Source organism: Apiospora phragmitis, assembly GCF_038363925.1.
Source record: "Apiospora phragmitis strain CBS 135458 chromosome Unknown utg000002l:1.0-5516284.0:1.0-5523493.0, whole genome shotgun sequence".
Taxonomy (NCBI): domain Eukaryota; kingdom Fungi; phylum Ascomycota; class Sordariomycetes; order Amphisphaeriales; family Apiosporaceae; genus Apiospora; species Apiospora phragmitis.
The window spans coordinates 468393-492340 of record NW_027117400.1 but is presented as its reverse complement, the minus strand read 5'-3'; the positions used below and the strand labels follow the sequence as shown (position 1 = coordinate 492340).

Below are 23948 nucleotides of genomic sequence, written 5' to 3'. Positions count from 1 at the left end.
TTGGCAATCTATTCCTCCATGGGGGGCCAGGGCGATGCAGAGGGACGGGAGAATGTGACAGGCTCGCTTGGCATCACCCATTCTTAGAAAAAGGAGGCATGCGCGTGTCATCATCATTCAAAGGGAATATTGTTGATTTGTTGTTGCTCCCTTATTAGAGCCCCTAAAGCAATAGGCCCCCCAAGCAAGAACGAGGCGCAGGGGGGCTTGGGTCTTCGCTTCTGTGCTTCCTCTGCCGCAGGAGCCGCATCTGGTCAGCTTAAGTCACATTAGGCAATCCCGAACCTTCAGCAAATCTAACCCGAGTCCGAAGATGCCAGCACGCTGAAGACCGAAAACATGGACCTCATCTGCGTGATAAGAGAATGCGAAAAATAACACATCCAACTCAGTTTTCTTCTGTCCCGCTGAAATGCCCTGGCCCTGGGTGAGTGATCTCTATCCATCCCGATCCATGTGATGATGAATGGGTGTGATGAGATAAAGTACCCGTATCCTTCCTTGGCGAGGATCTAACCAACCGACCCAACCCAATCCGTCTGATTCAAGGTTTGGCCTGCGCGGCAAGCAACCAGCGCCAGCGCCGGCACGTCGATCATCTGGTCTCCAACTACCGAAGCGCAACACCACCCAACCCACTATCCCAGACCCGGTCAATAGCCCTGAAAAAGTGTTGTTGGTGGGGTCCTCTTCCTTTCAGTGCCCACTATCGGCTCCGGCTTTTTGCTTGTACACCCTACTGCACATTCTTTCATCCCACTCACAGGGTCATAGGTATCATCATCATCATTGGGAAGAAAAAGTAATCCAAACAACAACAAAAACGAAAACCACTAGTTCAGGGGGACAGAGATACGTGGTTAAGCTTATTGGCCGTCACCAGATGGATGATGTAACAATTTTCTTAGCTGTGTGGCGTAGCACACTCCAGATTCGTCAATGCCATGCGCCTTTTGGCGTCTTACGTGGACGACCATCGCTTGGGGGGGGAAGGCCGGACTGGCGATGGGCTTGACGGCGTGCCGAGTTTGATTCCAATGTAACCTACTACAGTAGGTTAATTGTTTCCAGCCTGGGGGCCGTTTCGCAAATCAACGTGCATCGTCCACCACCACAAACGAACATGTGACCAACTGGCAATAAACATGCCAAGCATGCCCGCCACTTCGTTCGAATGGCACGCAAACACAGACAGGAGATACCCAACCTGCTAACGGGTCTGGATACTTTCTGCCGTCGTCGTCGTCTAGAGCGTTTCTCGTTCATGCGTCCGTTGTTCCCGAGGGTTCGATATCGCCGAAGCGCCGCCCGCCTCTTGTCACCAACTACAAAGTTGAGTGGGAAGTGAAGTGCAATGAAGCGAGGCGTGCAACGTCGGGCGAGAAGCGGTGACCATGAATCTCACCAGGGAAATACTCCGCGACATTCGGGAATGCAGTCATCACCAAGATTTTTTTTTCCGCCTTATTTCTTCTACTTGCATCGGCGAAGAGTCATGACTCAAAGGTGCCTTTTGGTCCTTCCCACGTCGCACAATGGGCATTGAGTCCACATGCCCCCGCCGCCCGCCAGAAAGTCTCGGAGATAGATCTCCCAAGACCACCACACTTCAAGTGGGATCCGCCCATGGGGATTCGGGACCCTTCCCCGGAATTCATTGATTTGATACCATACTATGGATTTCGATACCTCCTCCATGAAAGCCTCACCATCCCGATCACACCGACGACCATTCACCGCTTCCAAGACCCTCGTCGCTTTATTGAGTTTTAATCTTCTATTATTTTCTTCTTCTTTCTCTTTTCCTTCCTTGGTATATCGCAATCATGCGAAAAGTGAAGTACATACGGAACCTCACTGGGCATCAAAGTCGATGCCGGGGGTAAGCATCAACCGAAGTTACTCCACTGGGCGGCTTTGTCACCACCCTGCCCTGCACTGCTACATCTCACCGACAAGCAACATGAAAGTGGAGATAGGAGAGTGGCCATCAAGTCCAGACCTATCGCTTTTCCCCTCACGATCGTCGCAGCTATAGGATAGAACATACGACCCGCGTCGAACAATGGCTTCACAAACTCACGAGGGTCAGCTGTTCGACCCATACCGTAGGACCTCTACTAGGCATCTAGACCACAGCATGAACAGCGCATTTACGCACACACACAAAGTGGAATCGCGCCGACTATCCCTTTCACACAACATTTCATCTCGTGAGCTTCTCTTTCTGGCGGGTTGTGGTGTTTCCATTACGGAAAGGGGTGAAGCTCATCTGCTGCACCTGCACACCCACAGTTCCTTATCTACTACTACCTATGCCCCCAAGACATTTGAAGATAGAGATGCACCACGAGCCGCGGCATCCAAAAAAAGATTCCTGAGGTGATGAAGTCATGCGCGGCCAGAGCCCGGACGGGACCTGCCAAGGTAGATCGCGGGGTTTGGAGATCTCTAGTCACCGGGTCGGTTTTCTTATCAGAAAGATAAAGTAAGTAAGCATGTAGATCAATGAACTATCGACCAAGACCGTCGTCGCCAGTCCCCAAGAGCGAGCGAGAGAGAGAGAGAGAGAGAGAGAGCTAACCTAGGTTAAGCACTTGTTAGATTGGCGAAGAAGCTCATCAGTCTTCCCGTACCATATCTCGAGACCTATCGAAAAGTCACCTAGCCTTCGGTCCATCGGTCGGTTGCGAGTGATCTGGGCAGCAGAATTGGCATTGCAACTGTAGCATTTTACTTCAATAGGGTTGAATGTGAGACCTACATATGTACAGGTCAGGATACATACTAAGTGGTGGTTACCGGTACCCATGGGGTCACAGTGATCGGCGCCGCAGACTGATCGGTTACATGGGTTGGGGAGGTGGATGTCCGCTTTCGGTAGCACCTCGCGCCCCAGTCGGTCGAGGTGTCAATGTTGCCATATGCCGAGGTAGTCACACTAACACTATCGCCAACCTAACAACAACACTGGTCAGCCAGTCTCGGAGGGAGGTACTCAGCACATTGGGACGTGAGGCAACATTTACTGGCAGAGACGCCGGCATTGTTAGATATGGTTCGCCCAGGGAATGCAGATATAACTGTGATACATTTCGTTACCCCCGATTGGGGTCCCGCGTTTGTTACGATGCACCAACAGAGTCACAGTGGACGACGGGATCACAAGCAGGGAGAAACTGATCGGCAGCGAGCACGCGGAGGTTGTTGGGCTTGTAAGTCGTATGCACACACTAACCTACTGCTGTGTACACTGTTGCATGGAATTCAGAAGTGTGGCGCCTGGGGTGCAGGAGGAAGGGCAGTTGACGGGGATCCGGATGTCTTAGGGTGATGCTGATAACCAGAATAGGACATTCTTGGAGTGGTTTAAACTCAGTATCACAAGAATCCGAATGTCGCTTTTTCTTCTTCTTTTTCTCTCAGATCTGCATTATTGGCCATGGCAAGACGATGGAATCATCTTGGACCGGTGGCATGACCGACGATGTTGCGGTGTCGGACTTGGAGACCGCCCCCCAGTTGGATGATGGACGATGAAATGATGATGGATGATGACAATCAGTCCATACTCACATCGGTATTTGGGGGGGCTGTCAACAAGCAATAAGTAACGATCGACAAGATACTGCATCTTGGAGGGTGGGATTTGGGGCCCGGCCAGCTAAGCTTATCATTAGCGTCGAGGCGGGGTCGGTCGTCGGTTTTGGCGCGGGGTTGTTGACCGCAATCTTGAGCATGTAGATCCGATCCCAGACGACAGCATCACTTCTTCGTCGAAAGAAAAAGCAGAGCCGGCTAGCCAGGTTCATTAATAAGTGACTTCACGGGGAATGGAACTTTGGGGTAGCGAATCCACCCCATAGGAGGAAACGTCTGATTCCACACACAGGTCATATGTCCATGCCTACTCAACCTGGTAATGATCGGTAAGACAGCCATTTCTTCGGGGGCAGCTTAGCTTGAACGATAAAGCGCGCCAGAGATGATGATTTGGGATCTCTTTGAAGATATGATCGCCCGCCCGTTACAATAACTTCACGACAAACGCACTCTGCTGCGGCTGGAGTAAGAATTAATTATGAAGCCATTTCATCAATACCCGAAAGACTAATAAAATAAAGCACTTCGTCCTTGGCCGACCTGAGCTGAGCTGAGCTGAGACAAGTATATAGTTTCCCCCTAGTTATTCATGCAATTCCAGTGTCGGTAGTTTATTATTCCTGAGCCTCATCTAAACCACAGAACGTCCGATCGATAAACTTCGCCGTCTCAAGCAAGTAACGCTCGACAATATGAGTGTACCGATTACTTGAAGGTTGCGTGCTGTTACTAGGTTACCAGATTGATCATCAACGGCCGTCTGAATAAGAAGCAAGTTACCTATCTCATCCACGAATCGGATGGTGCATGCTGAGTACTCGACTCTGGTTGCTTCCAACTCAAGGGTGGACGGATAGGGGGTTCTCAATATTCACCAGTATCTGCAGTATCTGGGACTTGTTGTCGCGCGGTTCATAACGAGACCAAACAAGTACGCCATATGCTATCTCTCTATCGCACAAATCAAAGCAATTGGCTAGACTATATACCTAGAGTCCCTCCATTCTCACTCCATGTGCGCGAGGGTAGTACTTCGAGCTTCCCACCTCAACCAGACTCCCACAATTCCCGCGCCACAGGACCTACACTACACGTATCCATAGGTGCATGCTGTTTGGGTAACTGCCGTAATATCATTGGCTATTGAGAGGAGATGGAGTGGCTTGGGTAGACCAAAGAAACTCGGGTTCGGCCCCCAATGGCGGCGCCTCGTCAATCGTACAGCAGATGTTGGCCACGAGCTTGGGCACCCGAGTCCTCGTTCCAGACCTGCCGATGTTACACGTCTTTTCCAAGATCTTGCTTTGAGCTTGGAGAAAATCGTTTCACAGGTGCTACCGAGTTGCGTCCGTCTTTCTCATGGCAGCTGACGTCGTTGCATGTTCCGACTTACCGTAATACTCACTTCACGTACCCTTCTCGCCATCAAGTCTTTGTCTATCTCTCTTCTCTTCCTCAGCAAGTGCTTGGATATCGGAGGATCCACGGCAAGTCATGCGCCACGGTAATGAGTATCCGCCATTCGCCCTAGAACGATGTTTGGTTTTCCTTAATGTTAGGTACGGCTTGACCTCCCGCGGCGTTCGAGAATGATTGCGGTTTGCCCCTGCTCGAATTAAAACTTGCTCGGCTTTTTTGGCCGCTGACGGTCCGCACCTTCGATCATGAGTGGACACAAGCGGGCAGATGGCCCTCCCCCATAAAGAGCGCGTAGCCCTTTGCCGGCCGGCCAGGTTAGCAGCAATGCTTCCATTTTGGCCTGGCTAGAGCCCCCCAGTTGGTCAGTACTAGCGATGCATCTGCTCCCGAGGTGGAATGTGCTGCTATGCGGGATAGTCCTACTGCTGGGTGCGACGGCCCTGATTCACCCCTATCTCCGACTGCGACTTACCCACCCCTACGTTGCGAAACCATGGTCTCCGGGAAGGCAGGGTGTCCAGGCAGATGAACCCGCACTACCACCGCCTCTGCCTCCTCTCAAGTACAAGCCGGCGCCGACCTACACCGTCCCGCCGATCCAGGACCCGTTCCCCCTCCTGTCCCAGACCTCGACACCCCCGCCGATCCCGGTCTACAACGTCCCCGCCAAGGACGCGTGGAAGCAGTACGACGGCCTCGCGGTCGCGCCGCCGCTGCTGATCGGCTTCACCCGCAACTGGCCGATGCTGCTGCAGACCGTGGTCTCGTACCTGACGGCGGGCTGGCCGGCGGACCAGCTGTACGTGGTGGAGAACACGGGGACCCAGCAGGCCAACGCGCGGGCGCAGCTGTCGCTCCAGAACCCGCGCTTCCTGAACCACACCCAACTGCGCGACGTGTTGGGCGTCCGCGTCGTCCAGACGCCCGTCCTGCTCAGCTTCGCCCAGCTGCAGAATTTCTTCTTGGCGCTCTCGTACGAGCATGGCTGGCCTTACTACTTCTGGAGCCATATGGACGTCGTCGCGCTCTCGCATGAGGACGGCGTGCCGGGGCTCACGGAGCCGGCGGGGCAGCCGGGGTACAAGTCGCTCTACACCTTATGTCTCGAGACGTTGCAGCAGACGCTACGCAGTAATAGTAACAGTAGCAGTAGCGATGACAGTAGCGGTGGCGACATCACCATCCCCGCCAGATCTAATAAGGACCGACTCCGGAAGTTCTGGCCTACGCCCCCATCGCCGAAATCCCCGCCCTCGTCAGCCCCACCGCGCTGGGCGGCGCGCTTCTTCGCGTACGACCACCTGACGCTGCAGAACCCCGCGGCGCTCGAGGCCATCGGCGGCTGGGACACGTTCATCCCGTACTACATGACCGACTGCGATACATACTCGCGCTTCGCCATGGACGGCTGGAGCGTCGAGCCGGCCGACGCGGGCGTCATCACCGACACGGCCGCCGTGTTCGACGACCTGCGCGCGCTCTACCGGGACCCGGCCGTGACGCCGCGGTTTACGGATCCGAATCCGCCGCCGCCGCCGCCGGAAGAGAAGAAGAAAATGGACAGCCACACAGAGCGACGGAGAAGAGGAAGAAGAAGCGATGGCGACTCTAAAGCCTACTACACACCACCATCTGCCTCTTCTACTACTAGTTCGACTACTACTAGTACCCAAGAGAAGAGGATATCACTACTCAGACAACCACCCCCACCCCCACCCCACCAGCAGACCAAACGCGACGTCCCCTTCCCCCACGAGCCCCTGAACACGACCCTGCCGACGGACTACTGGTGGCAGCTCCGGCGCGAGGCGGACAACATGTTCCACCACAAGCACGGCGGCGCCCGGGGGCGCAACACGTGGCAGTGGGCGCAGGCGGGCGGCGCGGGCGAGCCCTTCCACTACGACGCGGCCGGGTTCGAGGAGGCGGTGCAGCTGCTGACCGAGGCCGGCAAGCAGCTCTTCGCGCGCAAGTGGGGGCACCGCGGGTGCGACCTCGGGGGGCGGTACAGGACGGGGGACCAGTGGCGGGTGGTGAGGGACTGGGAATGAAGAATAGATAGGAGAATTGGGAAGTACGTAAGTAATGAAGAAGAAGAGGTAGAAGGGAGAGGGATGGTTACTTCTGACCTTCTGTGCAGGGCAATTTATGTAATTGGGGACCCCTGGCTTCGTGTGTATTAGCTTAGGACTGTAGAGTTTTGGATGAATGCTGAGGCAGCCCGCCCCCGGGCGGCCTTCTCTGCAGGATATATTTTTCTCCATGCGTATTGGTACCACGAATCAGCGGACCGTGTTTGCCAACCTAATACTTTTGGTCTCAAGAAACTCGAGATCTCAACCTGCCAGCTAACCCAGTGCCCAAGATGTGAGTTTTCCTTCCACTCGACTCATCTTTTCTAGCCAAATTTGAAGGACAAACTCCCCTTGAATATCCTTAAAAAGAAACTTCCATAACTCTTTTCATCTGGCTGAATTGGCTGAATTGGGCTGCCTCTGGTCTCAGAGGTAGAAGGACTGCAGGACGCCAGTCACTTGTACAGATGTCCACATCGCTTATGGGCGTTTCTAATGGGACGGGAAGCCCTGGCTTGGAAGCATCGATCAAATCAGTGCTATTAAAACATCTCCAAATCCATATCAACCTCTGTCTCGCCCGTATATTCTGTCAATACCTGTTGGACTAGCTTCACCTACCAAGCGTGCTCGGTCCGCGAACCAAATAGGGCCTTCCGATACTCCCACCACTCGGGCCAGAAACCTACCATTTCCCAATCCACGATACCAGTAATACTCCCGGAGACGGCATCCACCAAGATGTTCTCCACTGACAGATCAGCATGAGAGAAGACGGCACCGTAGTCATCCGGTAGTTGGCTGCGATACTTTTCGACACAGTCGGGGCGTGGACACTTCTTCACGGGGGCGGCCAGAAAGTCGTTGAAGTCGCGGATGGACGCAAACGGCCCATATGTCTCCCTGTTGCTGAGGCGATGATCGTACACAGGTCCCCCATAGCAAGAGCCAAGAGCGTAGGGCGAGTCTGGAGGGGCCCGAAGATGGCGCAGTTGTTGAAGATAGGGTCGAAGCTCTTGAGCTGTCCGAGTCCTAGCTTCTTCGCCCATTCGTGGCCACGCCTCGCCGAGCTGCTGGCCGGGCAGGCGGCTCATCAGGATCCAACCCACTTCCCGATCCCCACCGTTCTGGGACGTAGCCCTCGATCACCGTGGGAAGCGGAATCGACGTATGGCGTTGTACATAGTCTAGTGCCTCCAGCTCTCTTCTAGTACGGAAGGCGAATGCTTGTTTACGAAATGTGTCGGACGTGTCAGACATTTTCGCAAAGTTGGCGGTCGCAAGCCGGTGGTGCGGGATCATCAGTCGAGGTCGGGACGGTGTTTGGGAAAGGAAGAAGTGAAAAGAAGAGTTGGCCGATAAACGAACTCGGGGTTTAGTGGATCCAACCCCGCCAGCCGAAAGGTGTACTGTTACCCCTGACTTCCCCGGGAGCTACTTACATGAGCGGCTATGGGTGTGTCTGTACACGCGTGGTAGTTCGAAGCCCATCTCCGTGACGCCGCGAACAAGGATATCGAGGACCTGGGAGGCTTTTCGCCGGGAGGGGCAAAGTAAGAAAATTATATACCACCTTAGGCGGACCCCTTTGTTCTATTATTCGTCACAGAAGTATGTTAAGAAGTACGTCTTGGCTAAACTTAGCTCGCCATTCTTCCTCTTCTTTTAGAACAAAAAGCTCGTTTGAGGATATAGGTATATATAACTTAAGCACATAACCTTCCCTTTAATACCTATAGGTATCAGGCATAACATAAACGCGCTACCCTGGTTAATATCAGAGTTCCTCGTCATAATACTCGTCGTCCCAATAGATGAAGGGGACGGCACAGTAAGCCAGTCCGGGAACGAGTTCGGAAGTGCACTCAGAGACGACGTCGCCCAACGAAGGGTTGACCCGCAAGAAGATGGCGACGGTGGTGCCGCTGCCGTATGCGATGGGCCCGCACTCGTCGCCCGCCTCGGCCGCGACATGCCAGACGCCGCACTTGCGGGCAGTGCCCTCCGCGATCGTCGCGTTGGCGGGCGGCGCCGTGACATGGTCCGAGTACCCGTTGGAGCGATTAGGCGTCGTGGTGTCGCCGATGGTGGAGGCGTTGCCGATGAAGGTGCCGCCCTGGGGCGAGAGGCACAGGATGTGCCCGAAGACGTTGTCGCTCGTGAACTGCAGGTTGTCGCAGGCCTCGTTCACCCACCGATTGTACTTGCGCACGTAGCCCTCGGACCAGCTATGCAGGGCCTCGGTCCGGTTCATCTCGATCGAAGTGCAGTTGTCGCCCGGCATGAGCTCGTACGTCTCTTGGCAGCTGTCCGGCAGGCACAGCTCCGTTCCCTCGGCAATATCCTTGCAGTTGTGGATGCCGTCCGGGTTGCTCTGGTACAGCGACGCGGAGGACAGGCTGTGCGACTTGGCGATGGAGTCGCATGTGTCGTCCGCTTTCGTGGTGTAATACTTGTCTGTGTAACAGAACTGACTTGGCTTGGATGTCTTGATGGGGGAGTTAGGGATCGTGGTGTTGCCGTCGATGCCACAGCGCTCGAAGGAATAGTTAAGTTGAGATTTGAGGAAATCATCTTAGAGGAAATACGGGGATTTCTGCATCATGGAGTATTGTTCCAACCAGCACTAGGAACATATCTCTTCTTGGGGCATGTCCTCGATGTCGTCGACGTCAGTGAAGGCATCGATTATCTCTGTGCCTTGGTTAGCTGCCATCCTGTTTGCCGGAAAAGAAGGCGGGGATCAGGTAGATGCCGCAAGCAAGGAAGTGGAACCATTCCGAAGACTTACCATCACAATACTTATCAGTCGAGGTGCCCTTAAGACAGGTTTGGTTCCAGCCCGCCCAGACGCGCCCTCCGCGAAGCGTCGGCAGACCGTCACTGATTTGGTAGCCATCGCAAGCAGTACTCACAGAGTCAAACCAAGACTGCAAGCTTTGCCCACAACTCTGGTGACACACGACGTCGGTTTGGTTATTGTCACCAAGCCAGCTCCGAAGTCCTGGAACCTAGAAGTCCTTGGTCTGATTGTCGCAACGGATCAGTTCCGTCAATGCAGATTTGCACGTCTCTGGCAGCGTGACCGTGACCAGACTGTCTACCGCCTCGGGCGTCCACAGTTGGTAGCCGTTAAAGTCTCGCTTACCCGCCGTCTCGACCGAGCCTTGGAGCCAGGCGAGGACAGAGGAGAGGAGGCCGTTCATGTTGTCCCGCGCATAGGTGGGGACACCACCGAGGGGCGAGATCATCTCAACGACCGCCTTGGTGCAGAGGTTGTAGATCCAGATGTCGCTGGTCTGCTCGACCTCAAACCCGCAGAGTTGGCAATCCTCGGTGCCGAGGCAGTCCTGGCTGTAATCGTTGAACCAGCTATAGAATCCCGCTCCGAGGACGTAGATGGAGCTAGAGTCGATGATTCGAACAGCCCAAGACGACGCGCAACCCGAAGTAGTGCCAGCAATGCAGTCAGTAAAAGTTGGGTCGTTGGAAAACAATCCGGGGCTAAATGGCGCTGGCGCTTTGGGAGCCGGTTGGTAGTACTACGTATTCTGGTCAGGGTGATGAAGGTAAAGGCGATACACATCTTCGCGCCAATGGCACAGAGTACCTCGTCAAGCGTAATGGGGGGCACGTACTGGCGACTCGGTTTGTATCATGCCCATGACAACATCACGGGCGTTGGAGAGCTGATACTGGTAAAAGGTATTGTGCTCGACGGATGTGCCCCAGAGCCAGGCATGGTCACTTTCAATGAGCAAACCTCTTGCAGAGTAGACGTCAATCTGGTCCTGGGTAACCTTGTCCATATCATGGTCGGCCACCCAGAGCCATACGTTCTCCAAGTACGCTGTAGAGCCCGGCGTCAAGTGCATGAGCAGCGATGCCGCTTTGCAATGCGGCTCAACGTGCCCGAGTTGCTTCGGGCAGTTCTCCACGCTGAGGTCACTTCTTTGAGCTCCGCCAATACGCACGTGGGTATCTAAAGTCGACATGCAAATTCAGCAAATGAGCATGTCATAGATATAAATAACGTATGTCACCTCATAACCGACACCCCTAAACAATACTAAAATAGCTTACCGCTACTTTTCTTTATTACTTACTTTTTTAACTAATTTTAAAGTAATTTATTTTATTCTTTTTATATTATATTTATTTAATATTTATAGTATTTTTATTAAATAAGCTTTCGTACGTACGTATAAGTGAGTTCCGGGTTTAATCGAGGTTATATTATTATATTCTATTGTTTATATTTATCTCTAGTACTAGCTACGAGGGGTATTGTATGCCCCTCTTAATAAAATAGAAAAGGGGTTCGTATGCGCAGGTACGTGGTACCCTTTTTAAAGTAACATAGAAAACCTTAGTTCCTGCTGTTCTAATAATTTTATATATAAAATAATATTACTACCGCGATTTTTAACGTTATAAATAGTAAATTAATACGCCGGGCCGCTTTAAATTAAAATATATCAAAAACTACGCTAGTTAACCGCCTTTATAAAGCTAAATTAAAGCGAGAGGTTAAAGAGAGTTATTAAAGGCTTTTTTTAATATAATAAAAGCATTTAATAGATTAGGTTTTAATTTAAAAAGCCCTTAGCGTGGCACTAATATATACGTAAATTAAGAAACAAGTTTAACGAGTTTTAACCCTTAAAAGGAATTATTAACCACTTGGTAAAAATTAGATAAAAGCTTTCCTTTAACGCTACTTAGTTTTAAAAATAAAAAAGTAACGCCGAATTTATTTTTAACGCATTAATAAAGTATTAATTATTAAATAAACTGTTTATATATACGAGGGTTCCGGGTTTAATCGAGGTTATATTACTATATCTTTTTTATTTATATCTATCTTTAGTACAAGCTACAAGGGGCATCGTATACCCTTTTTTATAAAATAGAAAAGGGGTTCGTACGGGTAAGTACGTGGCACCCTTTTTAAAAGGGTATAGAAAACCTTAGTTTTTAGTTTAACGATAGACTTAATTAAAGTGATCGTTTAAAAGTTTACGCAAGGACCACCTTTATTAAAACTTATATTTTACTACCTTTTTACCTTTTTTATTTTTATCTTTAAATAACTCTATTAATTTAATATAGATTTAAATAAAATTAGTCGTAATTTAGCCGTAGAGCGTAAGCTTAATAAGGAATATATATTCGAGGCTGTCGCGGCTATTATAGCGCTAGCTGCTATCGAGGTTAAAAAGAAGGCTATTGCCGACGCGTTCGAAACGCGTCGGCCTGCTATTATTAGTAATTTTATAAAGCGTTTTATTTAACAAAAGTCGCTTAAAATAAAAGTAAGACCTAATAGCTTTTATAAATTATTAATTTAATAAAAGCGCTATTTATTTTAATTAATATATAAAAAGCCTCGTTTTATTTAAAAAAAGCTTTATTTAAATATTAATATTATATTAAGCTTTAAACGACGCTCCTTTTCGATTAATACGGTAAGGCGTGTTTTACGTAAAAGAAAGATCGGCTATTAACGCGCTACGAAGCGTATCTTTTTAACGAAGGAGGACGTTAAAGAGCGGCTCAAATTCTGTCGTTATTAGTCCTTTTATGCGCGCCTTAAGCGGCTAATGCTTTCCTTTTTTTCGGACGAATATACGATTTAGAACGAACCTTTTATACTAGGTCGCTAGGTCTTTTAGTATAGTTTTAAACTTTACCGGAAGGATTTTATTAGCTTTACGTCTTAAGAACGGCCTTGAATTAGCCTTATAATATAAGTTAAGGTGTAGTAAAAAGAAGGAGAGGTAGGAACCTCCTCTTTAATTTTTTATAAGGGAGATCCGGACTCTCTCGCCGGAGGCTTTATTTTTATTAAGTATATTAAAGTTTTTATTAAATAAGCTTTCGTACGTACGTATTAATTCCGGGTTTAATCGAGGTTATATCGTTATATTCTATTATTTATATCTATCTTTTACTAGTTACGAGGGGCATTATATGCCCCTCTTTATAAAATAAGAAAGGGGTTCGTACGCGTAGGTACGTAATACCCCTTTTAAAGTAATATAGATATCTAGCTATTTTAATACTAGTAGTTTTCTATTTTAGCGATAAAATTAGCTTATTCCCCTTTTTTAAATACGAGCCTTCCCTTTATAAAAGTTTCGTACGGTTTCGTACGATTAAGTTACTTTAATCCGGTATTCGGTACTTATTTAAACCGTATAAGTAATATTATACCTTTTTAACATTAATTCGGTTAAATAATAAGTCCTTTCGAGTAATTATTTTAATCGGCCGAAGGTAATAATAGTAACGAGGGCTCCGTCGTATATTAAACGTTACACCTTGTTAAAAACTACCCTTACTAGTTTTATAAATAAATATTCCTTCGTACGTAAATAATTTATACGGTTTATGTTAGAACAGCTGGAACTAAAGCTGTCCATATTGCTCTAAAAGGGGTGCTACGTACCTGCGCGCACGAACCCCTTTTCTATTTCATAAAGAGGGGTATACGATACCCCTCGTAGCTAGTATTAGAGATAAATATAAATAATAGAATATAGTAATATAACCTCGATTAAACCCGGAACCTACTTGTACGTACGTACGAAAGCCCATTTAATAGTTTAAATTCTTTTCTCTTTTTTTATATTTCTTTTTTTCTTACTCGCCATACGAGTCTAACTTCTTAACGTACGCCTCGACGCGTATAGTAAAACTATTCGTTGAAACTATCCTATTTCGAGGGCTCGTAATACGAATTAGCGCTTATTTAGTATTATTTTTAAAATTTTAATTAATTACTTTTCGGCGTATTTACTTTTCGGTCGTATAATAATAATCGCTATTTAGTTTATAAAGTATTATATCTTTAAAAGAGGGACGACTTTATTTTAATCGATCTTATTATTATAAATAGCTCGGTTTAAAAAAATATCGTATTTTATAACACACGCTAGACTAAATAATTATACGGTCTAGTCCGGCGGTACCGGAGTTAAAAAAAAAAGGGACGATATTTTATAACGCTTAAATACTTAAGAATCTAAGGTTAAACGTCGGGCCTAGAATATCCCGTAGTGTCGCGGACGATTATTTCGTACGAAGACCGGGTATCTCTCGTTTAGGCGGCGGTTATTCGACTATCTATTCTTAGGAAGAATATAGAGCATCCTCTTTTCGAGTTTTTAAAATCGGTTCTATCGGTCGGTCCCGTTAGTAAGTAAGAACGGCCGGTAATACTAAACTTGCGAGCTTGCTTTTAAAGGATCCGTTCACCGGTATATTAACTCCGTTTTTTTCGAAATAATAAGAAAGCTTTTTTTAAAACGTATAATTAATTTAATCGAAATAATATTCGGTTTATTTTTTAAATTTTATATTAAATAGTTTTTTTTAAAAAAGTGTTTTATATTATTAATATATAATATTTTAAAAAGTATAGTATAAGGTATATTGTAAGTAGTTCGAGTATTATTTCTTCGAAAAGTACGTTTAAAGGTTCGAGTTTTTAAAAAACGAGGTTAACGTTTCTTTTTTAAATTATTAAAAGGATCCCGGTATTTTAAAAAACTTTTTCGTATATAAATAGTTCGGGGTTTAAACTCGTCGGTTTATTTAAATTTAATATATCCGGGCTTAATCTCGATTTACCGACTATAATTAACTCTATTTTAATAAGGGTTATTATTTTATAAATCGTTTAATAAAGTTATTTAAATATATAATTATATATAGCTTAGCTAGTTTCGCGTATAATTCGAACCCTAGTCTCCTCTTTATAATATATATTCGAAAAAAGGGTTCCTCTTTATACGGTTAATTTAGTTCAGCTCTTCCTCCGAATCTTTAACGGGCGGAAATTCTCGGGGCTCTTTAATACGATCGCCCTTATATCGATAAGGGCGTAAAACCGTCTCTTTACTCTTATTAATTTATAATTACTTTACGTAATTATTAATTAATATTAAATAAGCTTTCGTACGTACATATTAATTTCGGGTTTAATTAAGGTTATATTATTATATTTTATTATTTATATCTATCTTTTATTAACTACGAAGGGTATCGTATACCCTTCTTTATAAAACAAGAAAGGGGTTCGTACGCGTAGGCACATGGCACCCCTTTTAAAGTAATATAGATATCTAGCTGTTTTAATAGTTTTAAGAGCTGCTATCTTTTCTTTTTATAAGCCTAGGGACCTTTTTATATAAGATAACGCGCGTATATATCGATTTAATGCCGTTGAAAAGTTTTTAAAATTAAGGGGCATTTAAAGGATTAAGTAGCTAGCATATTTACTTAATTTAAACCTTATTAAATAAGTTTAAAAGGCTTTAAAGGTCAAAATCTATAAAATCGAGCCTTTTATTATAATGCGTTTAAACTAACCACTACGCTATAAAGTAAAAGCTTTAAAAATAACTAGACGGTTATTTTTATTTAATTCTATACTTCGAACTCACGTCTCTTATTTAATAAGTATATTTAATTATTACGTTATAAAATAAAAGTTTCGGAAATAAATAAATGGTTATTTTTATTTAATTCTACGCTTTAAATACTACCCCGCGAGGGATTAACCTACCGATCGTAATACCGGGTTATAACGTAATAATAAAGGGTCGAGTAAAAGTATTTATATAATAAAATTGTTAAAGCTATTTATTTTATTAATAAATTAAGATTAATACTTAAATTAATTACTAAAGTAAAGAGTATTTATATAAAATATAGAAGAATACTTATCGTTATATATTTAATCCTTTTTTTATTAATTACGTTCGCTTAGTAATTTTTATTAATTATATTTAATATTATTTAATAATTATAATTAAGCTACTTAATATTATCTTATTAAACTACGTCTGACTTTTATTATTACGTAATTTATTTTTAATTATTTATATTACTTTATTTATTTTTATTTACTTATAATTAGCTGGCCTTATCGTGCTATTATCGTAGTATTAATTATCGTAGTGTTATAACGGTATAGCGAGGTTTATTATTATAGGGGAGTTCGTTAGCGTTAACCGGTGGGGTAAGCCTTAGTGCTAGTTCTCGTAGGCGCCTCGAGATATAGTGTCGCCGTGCCGAGGGTGGGTCTAGCCGCATAGTTAAGTTAGGTTATAATATAAAGGAGTATATTAAGATCTTATTCTTTACGAGGTCGCTAAGCTTATTATTAAACGAGATATCCGCGCTTTTTTTAAAAATAAGCTTATACGAATTAAAAAAGAGTATAGTACTTTCGTATTAAATAATCGATACGTACTCGCTATATAAGCGCGCGAAATTAATATTTAAACTTTAATTAAAATAGCGGTATTATTATTTATTATCGGCGTTATTATTTATCGCTTTATTAAAGACCGAAAGATTAATAATTCGATTAAGAACTTAAGCGAGGTATTAAAATAATAAATACGAAGTTAAAATTTTTAACTTAATATAACGTATATACTTATTTTAAAATATTTACTTTTTAATTTCTCGATATAATAACGAGCGACTAAACTATTATAATTATATATTATTATTAACTCGATCGTAGTATTTATTAGTCCTCTTTTTATATCGGCTTTAACTTAGTTATTTTATGTTATTTTAAACGATATAAGCTAAGGCACCTCTTTATAAACTACCCCTTTATAAACTACCGCGTTTCGCGTTATAAGCGCGTTAAACCTTTAAATAATAATATAGATTTTTTTATTACTTTTACCTCTTAATTCTATATATTATTATTATTTTATTCGGTTTTTTTAATTATTTTTTATATTATTATTTAATACTTAAAAACGCGCGTAGGTTACGATACGTGACGTAAAACTCGGACTAGGTGTTCGCGAAGCCGTCCGTAGATAAGATACCGACCGATCGTACGTTATCCGGCGCCTAGCTGGTATATCGACGCGATAAAAGCTAAATAAAGACCGGCAGGTATTATTACTATTTTTAGAGACTTAATTAGCGAATTAAGTTATCGGCTAGGCTAAACTAGGCTTCGCGCTAACGTTTATTAAGTTTAAATATATAGTTTAATAAATATTAAACGTTTTTAAGATATCTTATACGCTAAGGTAACGTTAATATAATCGATTTTTAATTAAAAACGAGTTCGTTAAAATTATTAAGTTTAAAATAATTAATTATAACCGCGTTAATAAGGTAATTATCGTTAATATTAACGTTTTTTTAATAGATTTAATATTTCGAAGCTAGTTAATATTCGTTTTAAACGCTTTTATAATACCGATAAAATAAATATCGGCTAAGGCGTTAGCGGTGACTATTAGGTAATTATCGAAGCTATTAATTATCTAGCCTTTAAAAAAGATATCGAAAAAAGGGAATAAATTACTACCCTAAAATGTGTAGGTTATAATAGGGTAGCCCTCTCGCCGCTAGTTATTTTTAAAGGGGCCGACGTTTAAAGCTAGTAGTTTCTAGACTAAGACGACTATTTTTAAGATAACTAGCGGTTTAAGGTATCGCTTAAAAAATGGATTAATAATCTTATAGTATTAGATTAAATTTAATATATTTTTATTCTTTATATTTAATTTTATAACGATAATAAATAAGTCGTTTTAGTTTATAACGGCTATAATTTATATATAAACGAAAACGTTTTACAATTTTTTTTATTAATAAAATATAGGTCGTCTTTTACGAGCTATATTATAATTATGTCGTATGAGTTTTAAATATAAGGGTCTTCGGGCTATTAAAAAAAAGGCTAAGAATCTATTTAAAAGTATACTTAAACGCGGTCCTTAAATTTAAGCCTATTAAATTAAATATATTAAAGGCATACCGCTAGGCTAAGACTAATGTGTTAACTCCTTTAACGATTTAAAATGCCTAGAAGACAGTTAGGATTTATCCGCGGGATCGATCGAAACCTTTATTATCGAAATATATTATCCTAGAGGATAAAGGTGTTGCTTAACTACGTCTAAAGCCACCCCCGGTAGTTAATAAAGAATCGACGCTTAATTTCGTCGCCGAATTAGCCTTAACGCCTATTAAAACACCCTCTAATAATTAGGCATTAAGAAATAATAATCGAAAACTAGCCATTATAAACCTTACTTTTAATCTCTTTTTTTAAAAACTCTTTATTTATAAGGCTAATAAAGCCCTTAATAAATAAACTAATAAAATCGCGAGCCTCGAGGCTTAAATTAATTATTAAAAAGGTAGTCCACCGACGGCTAGCGATAGAATATATACGAGTAATAAATAGCTCGCTGCGGACAGATATCTGCTAAGTCTAAGCGGCAAGGATAACACTCTCAGAGATCGATCCTAAGTAGATCAAGACGCACCTGCGGCTAGAGATATAATATACCTGTCGTTACTAGGTGTACTACTTAAAGTATTTAAGTACTAAGCTCTCCGACGGCGATAAGGTCCACGAGTTCTTAATTATCTATTTTCTATATTAGTTAAAAGCGTTTAATTTAATAAATAAAGCTTTAAAAAGCTTACGAGTTTTAATTATATTAAATAGTTTTATAATACGCTATTTTTAAACTCGTTTCGTTAAATTATTAATTAACTATTAAGCTAAATACTAATAAACTATTAATCGATTTCCTTAGCAACGCGAACCGCTTTATTCTAGCTAACGTTTCTACTATTTATCTAGCCTCCTCTTCGCCCCGAAATAGAGCGTAATCCGTGCTATATTTCAAGATCTTATCCCATAATGGATCCTGCACCAGCTAGTAGTAGACGACAAGTGGAATAATTGCCGCCAGACGCTCGAGGGCCACAGCGGTCCGGTCGACCCGGTAGCGTTCTCGCCCGACAGCAAGCTGGTGGCGTCGGCGTCGGACGACAACACGGTCAAGGTCTGGGACGCTACGACGGGCCAAGAGAAGCAGACGCTCGCGGGCCACAGCTCTTGGGTTAGGTCGGTGGCGTTCTCGCCCAACAGCAAGCTGGTGGCGTCAGCGTCTTCCGACAAGACGGTCAAAGTCTGGGACGCGTAGAGGGGCCAAGAGTTGCAGACGCTCGAGGGCCACAGCTCATCGGTCAGGTCGGTGGCATTCTCGCACAACAGCAAGCTGGTAGCTTCGGCGTCGGACGACCAGACGGTCAAAGTCTGGGACGCCCAGACGGGCCAGGAGAAGCGGACGCTCGAGGGCCACAGTAACGCGGTCAGGTCGGTGGCGTTCTCGAACGACAGCAAGCTGGTGGCGTCAGTGTTGGATGACCACACAATCAAGGTCTGGGACGCGCAGACGGGCTAAGAGCTGCAGACCACCCATATAGACACTATTTCCTTTATAATATTATTTAGACCGGATTCTTTATATCTTCTTACTAATGTTGGAGCTATTTCTGTTGGTGCCCAACCTAGTTAGTCATTACCTCCACCGCGCAAGATTGCACCCCTTAGCTATGGTATCAGCGAGGATCGCTGTTGGATAACCTAGCATGGGAATTATCTGTTATGGTTACCGCCTGATTTCCGGCCAGTATCATCCGCTGTTACCGGTTCTTTGATTACGATCGGCTGTGCTTCTGGGAGGATCGTTTTCATAGAATACGACATGGAAAGGGTTGGGAAGCAGTGAGTCTGGTGCAATTTCTATTCTAGAGCTTCTCCTCTTTATCTTCTCTTTCCTAATACTTTTGAAAATGGAGGGTTCCAGGGAGCGTCGTCAATTTATAGACCGCTTCGCTTTCGTTGGGGACCAGGAAGAGTCTAGACATAGGTCCGAAATGAGTAATATTTATTGCCACTGTAAAGTAGGAGGGGTATATGCCAAGTCTATCCAGTGGCGCCAGCCTTCGATCAATCGATAGAATTGAAAGGGCATGCAGGCTTCTTCGTGGTGCTCTATATGTGATGCTCTACATGGGATGCTGGAACATTCCTCGAACGCTTTTGAGGTAATGCCTTCATGGGGTTATGTAGAAAGCAGCGCGGAGCTGGTTCGCAACCCCGCGCTATTAGGGTCAACTTTGTCCTCGTGATTAATTACCTAGAGCCTATATGGGATGACAGGTACATGCTAAGCCTTGGTAGAGTACAAAACCAGGCATCTGGTCAGCGGGTAAGCGTCACTGTGCACCTTTCCCAAAATAGAAAGTGGTCCAAGCGGAGACGAATTTCTCGGCCCGCCAGCGAGGAAGCCGATATCGTTACCTTCTGTAGCATGTGCTGTAGTGTATTCTCTACGCCTCAGCTATTTGTGGGCATCTAAAGACATCTCATTATGGCCGTAGTCACCAGCGTTGTGAGCCCTATCCATGAGGCAAATATGTAATCCTTTCTCGGGGACCCTATCAATTGCCAATAATGTCCCCTTTCTCTACCTTCCCCCAAGGCCTTAATTCGCACCTGATTTTCTGGTCTGCAGCCGAGAGGAGCGACGGAAGGATGCCGACTGTACGGCAATGGAGTCACTACTGCGGTAAGACGGGTCCTCCTGCTCTTCGCCGCTATCCTCCTCCTGAACATTGTCGTCGTTGCTCATCTCGTCCATCGTACAGTCACGCTTGGCTTTCAAGCGAGTTGGTACCTCGAGCGGTTGGTTGTAGCGGAGGTGGTACTCGATTGCCTCATCGACTGCTGTGACGATTTGACCGTACCGTAGCTCGATAGGCTCTTTAGGAAGGTCCTCATGTAGATCCGATAAAAAGAATTTAATCGTATCGTCCGGGTTTTGTCGGCGGATATCCTTGCAGGAAGAATCATGTACCACTTTCCACGTTTCTTCTGTTTCAGCGATGCGGATAATTTCGAGACTGATAGCATCTTCAAGGGACGGGACAGGGTTTCGGTTGTCGTATTTCAGATTGATGTGAATAGCACTTCGGGGCTGACCCCATCGCTCCCTCATAGCAGCGATGGTATTCGGAATAGGTGTCGGACTAGACCATCCAACTTCCAACTAAAAAGCAGGGATGACCTTGCCGGGCAGACGGAATACAATCATGCCATCGGAAAGTTTGGAGGATGTGATTTCGATGCCGTCTTGCTCGATGCTGACTTTACTTGCGCCATAGCCCCTTTCAAGTCGGGCATTGGTAAGAGAAGGTGGTGTCGGGACTTGTTCGAAGGCAGCCCTCGAAGCTTTGAGGATGATGCCATTGAGGAGATGGGCGGCCCTGTCATGAAACGCTGTCGTAGTCATAGTAAGAGTGAGCCGATGAAACCGAGGGAGGTAGTCGTAGTGGTGAGCTTTCGTGCCGAGTAAATGTTGGCAAAATTCATTGGCTTCCAGGGCGTTGAAGTCGGCCGGATGGAGGGTAAAGACCTTGACCTCTTCTTGGCTGGACTGCGCGGGGTAGTCGGAGAGAAACTGGGCAACGAGGCGGGCGTTCGGCGGGAGATCTGGACACGCAAGGTGCCGTTCGGGAGACGTGGCAGCAGCGTGAAGCCCACCGGAGTCCTTGGACTGGCCTGCGAGCTGCTGGGTTTGCGGTTGGGCCTGCGGCTCGTGAAGTGCCTCATTGTGACCCACTTCTGGCAGTTGAACTTGCGGCTGGAGAGGTGCTGTCGGCGCCATGCTGTGATTGACCTTGCTGGTGGTGCACAGAATGGGCGACGACGAGCTTTGTGAGTATCGGCGAGGATGAAAATGGAATTGAGAGGGTCGGCGATTTGGCCGGTAAGGATAATTATTCTAGCTATGGTACAAGTGGGGTCGACGAATGGGGTGGCCTAGCGCCTGCCTGCTTAGTGGGGTTATCCCCCTTGCTATTGTTCACACTGTTTAGACACCTCGCTCTACAGTACCTGAAGACCAGAGGCCTCTGTTTCATTGATGTACACTTAAATTCTTTCGCCAAGAGAATTAGTATCCAGGGCACCGTAGGCGGCTCAGTCGTCAGCATCGCTACCATCATCTGGTCGGTACAGTACTGTGATTGCTGGATGGTGCATCCACTAACTTTTCTACTTGCTTGGAAGTCCTCGACCTTGTTTGTTGTTGCAGACAATTTGCTGGGACTTTCCCCTCTGTATTCGCAATTCGATCATAAAGCATACGGTTCAGGACATGACATTGGAAAATTCTCCTGCGAAACACTTATTGATCAACTGGCGATGAGTAAAAAGACGAAAAGAACGAGGAGCACGTGTAATGTAGGCTGACGTATTGCACTCAAAAGCGGGGGTCGGTGCTATCGACGCTCTGGTTCCCTTCCTGCGGCTTCTGCTTGATTATCTTTTGGCATAGGTTTTTATCTGTTGATGTATAAATTTTACGATATTGACTATAAGTGCCACAAATGCCACTATGCAGGCAGCATCATAACGGCCTTTTTTGTGGGCAATGAACGGAAGCTCTGCTATTGTTTCGAGAGTAAGCTTGAAGCTGAACTAATGGCTGATCCACTCAGTGTTAGCTCTGCACTGCTAGTCATTATCACGGCTACGGCCACGGCTACTAAGACGCTACATGAGACCATATAAACGTTTAAAACCTATCAACGATGCATCCGGCAGCTTCTGGACGAGCTGGCTGGCCTGTCTGGCGTTGTAGAAAGCCTAAAAGCTTCTGCTGTCCAGGGTGATGATATTTTCGAACCACTGAAGCCTCCTCTGCTCTAATTCTCACGAGCTTGCAGCGAGTTCAGGGGGCTTGTCCTCAAGTGTAACAAGTATGCTGTGGATCTAGAACGAGTTTCCGCGACTGGGCTAAGACAAGAGAATCGGACTGAAAACTAGAGTACTAGAGATGATCGAGGGCAATAGTAAGGTAAATCATTTGCTGCCCTTAACTCACCTACCCTACTAAATTAATTATTTCTATTAAATACCTTAAGAAAAGTAGTATCCACTTTTAATAGCTGTAAAGAAAGAGATAAATAAGCTAGACTAAGTTTAAAATATAGTTTTAAAAGCGGTTAATTATAAGTGTTTATTTTAATTTATAAGTATTTTAACTTTAATAAATATAATATTTATATATATTTAATATTTACTTTATTATTTTTATTATATATAAACCTTTTTAATATTAATAATTATAACTTATAAAAAAGTTTCTTACCTTTTTTAAAATAAAATAACTTATTAAAAAAAGTTTTAACCGAGACACTATAAACTGAGGGCTTAGTCAACGAGGTAGTTACTATTCCTCTCTAAGTAAATACGCTAAACCCGAAATAAAGGTTCCCCACGCGACTAAAAGAGCCTTAAGAAACGAAAAGCATTTTATAGTGCCGCGTTATTTAAGTAGTCCGGTCTCTTAAAACGCGAGGCGTCGAAAAGCAAATCAACGGTGCTTATAGAACGATAGGCAGTAAAATATTAGCGTGATATGAATAGTAGGCCTGGGACTAGTAGGCTAGTGAAAGAAAAGAATAAACCCGCCTGCGCGCCAATAATAGCTGCAGCGATCTTAGCGCAGCAGCTGATCTGTCAGCGCCACAGATGTCCTGCTGGTTGGTACGTCTGCCGGAGGTGTTATGAAACGGAGCGGTAATGGTGGAAGGGTTGTTGGTTAAAGGGATGTTGCTAGAGGGGCAGCTGTTAGAGGGGTAGCTGTCGCTGGCTCGGTTATAGATAGAGGGGTTGTGAGTACTGGAACATTCGGGGCGCAAGGTGGTCCTATAAGATCTACTAATATAATAACTGATAAGTAAATATAATGTGAGCGGTAAGTGTTTTTTTTAACTTTAAATAATATACTTTATAAGTGAGTTATATATATAAGCGAGCTGTGCATTTTTAATTAACTTTTTTTTAATAAGTATAGAATTAAAAAATAAAGAAAAAAGGTTTAATTTAATACTTTAAGCGCTTTAAAATAACTCGAAATTAAGTGTACGAAAAGCTATAGTAATATATTATATCTTAGAGTCGACGTTACGTAGCCGACGGTGCGGAATTCG

The 23948-nt window shown here is 44.8% G+C and overlaps 5 protein-coding genes across 5 annotated transcripts; 1 reads left to right on the top strand and 4 right to left on the bottom strand.

Moving 5' to 3' along the window:
* Positions 1 to 5396: 5396 nt before the first annotated feature.
* Positions 5397 to 7073, top strand: PG994_001033 (uncharacterized protein; the record flags this gene model as incomplete). Its single annotated transcript, XM_066852442.1, has 1 exon — positions 5397 to 7073. The coding sequence occupies one exon, from the start codon at positions 5397 to 5399 to the stop codon at positions 7071 to 7073; it is 1677 nt and encodes a 558-aa protein (XP_066720583.1).
* Positions 7074 to 7714: 641 nt separating this feature from the next.
* On the bottom strand, positions 7715 to 8191 carry PG994_001032 (uncharacterized protein; the record flags this gene model as incomplete). Its single annotated transcript, XM_066852441.1, has 1 exon — positions 7715 to 8191. The coding sequence occupies one exon, from the start codon at positions 8189 to 8191 to the stop codon at positions 7715 to 7717; it is 477 nt and encodes a 158-aa protein (XP_066720582.1).
* A 683-nt stretch (positions 8192 to 8874) lies between these two features.
* Positions 8875 to 10348, bottom strand: PG994_001031 (uncharacterized protein; the record flags this gene model as incomplete). The annotated part of the gene is made up of 3 exons (XM_066852440.1): positions 8875 to 9671; positions 9889 to 10101; positions 10138 to 10348. The coding sequence occupies 3 exons, from the start codon at positions 10346 to 10348 to the stop codon at positions 8875 to 8877; spliced, it is 1221 nt and encodes a 406-aa protein (XP_066720581.1).
* Positions 10349 to 20434: 10086 nt separating this feature from the next.
* PG994_001030 (uncharacterized protein) lies at positions 20435 to 20947 on the bottom strand (the record flags this gene model as incomplete). Its single annotated transcript, XM_066852439.1, has 1 exon — positions 20435 to 20947. The coding sequence occupies one exon, from the start codon at positions 20945 to 20947 to the stop codon at positions 20435 to 20437; it is 513 nt and encodes a 170-aa protein (XP_066720580.1).
* Positions 20948 to 20998: 51 nt separating this feature from the next.
* On the bottom strand, positions 20999 to 21616 carry PG994_001029 (uncharacterized protein; the record flags this gene model as incomplete). The annotated part of the gene is made up of 1 exon (XM_066852438.1): positions 20999 to 21616. The coding sequence occupies one exon, from the start codon at positions 21614 to 21616 to the stop codon at positions 20999 to 21001; it is 618 nt and encodes a 205-aa protein (XP_066720579.1).
* Between the last annotated feature and the right edge of the window lie 2332 nt (positions 21617 to 23948).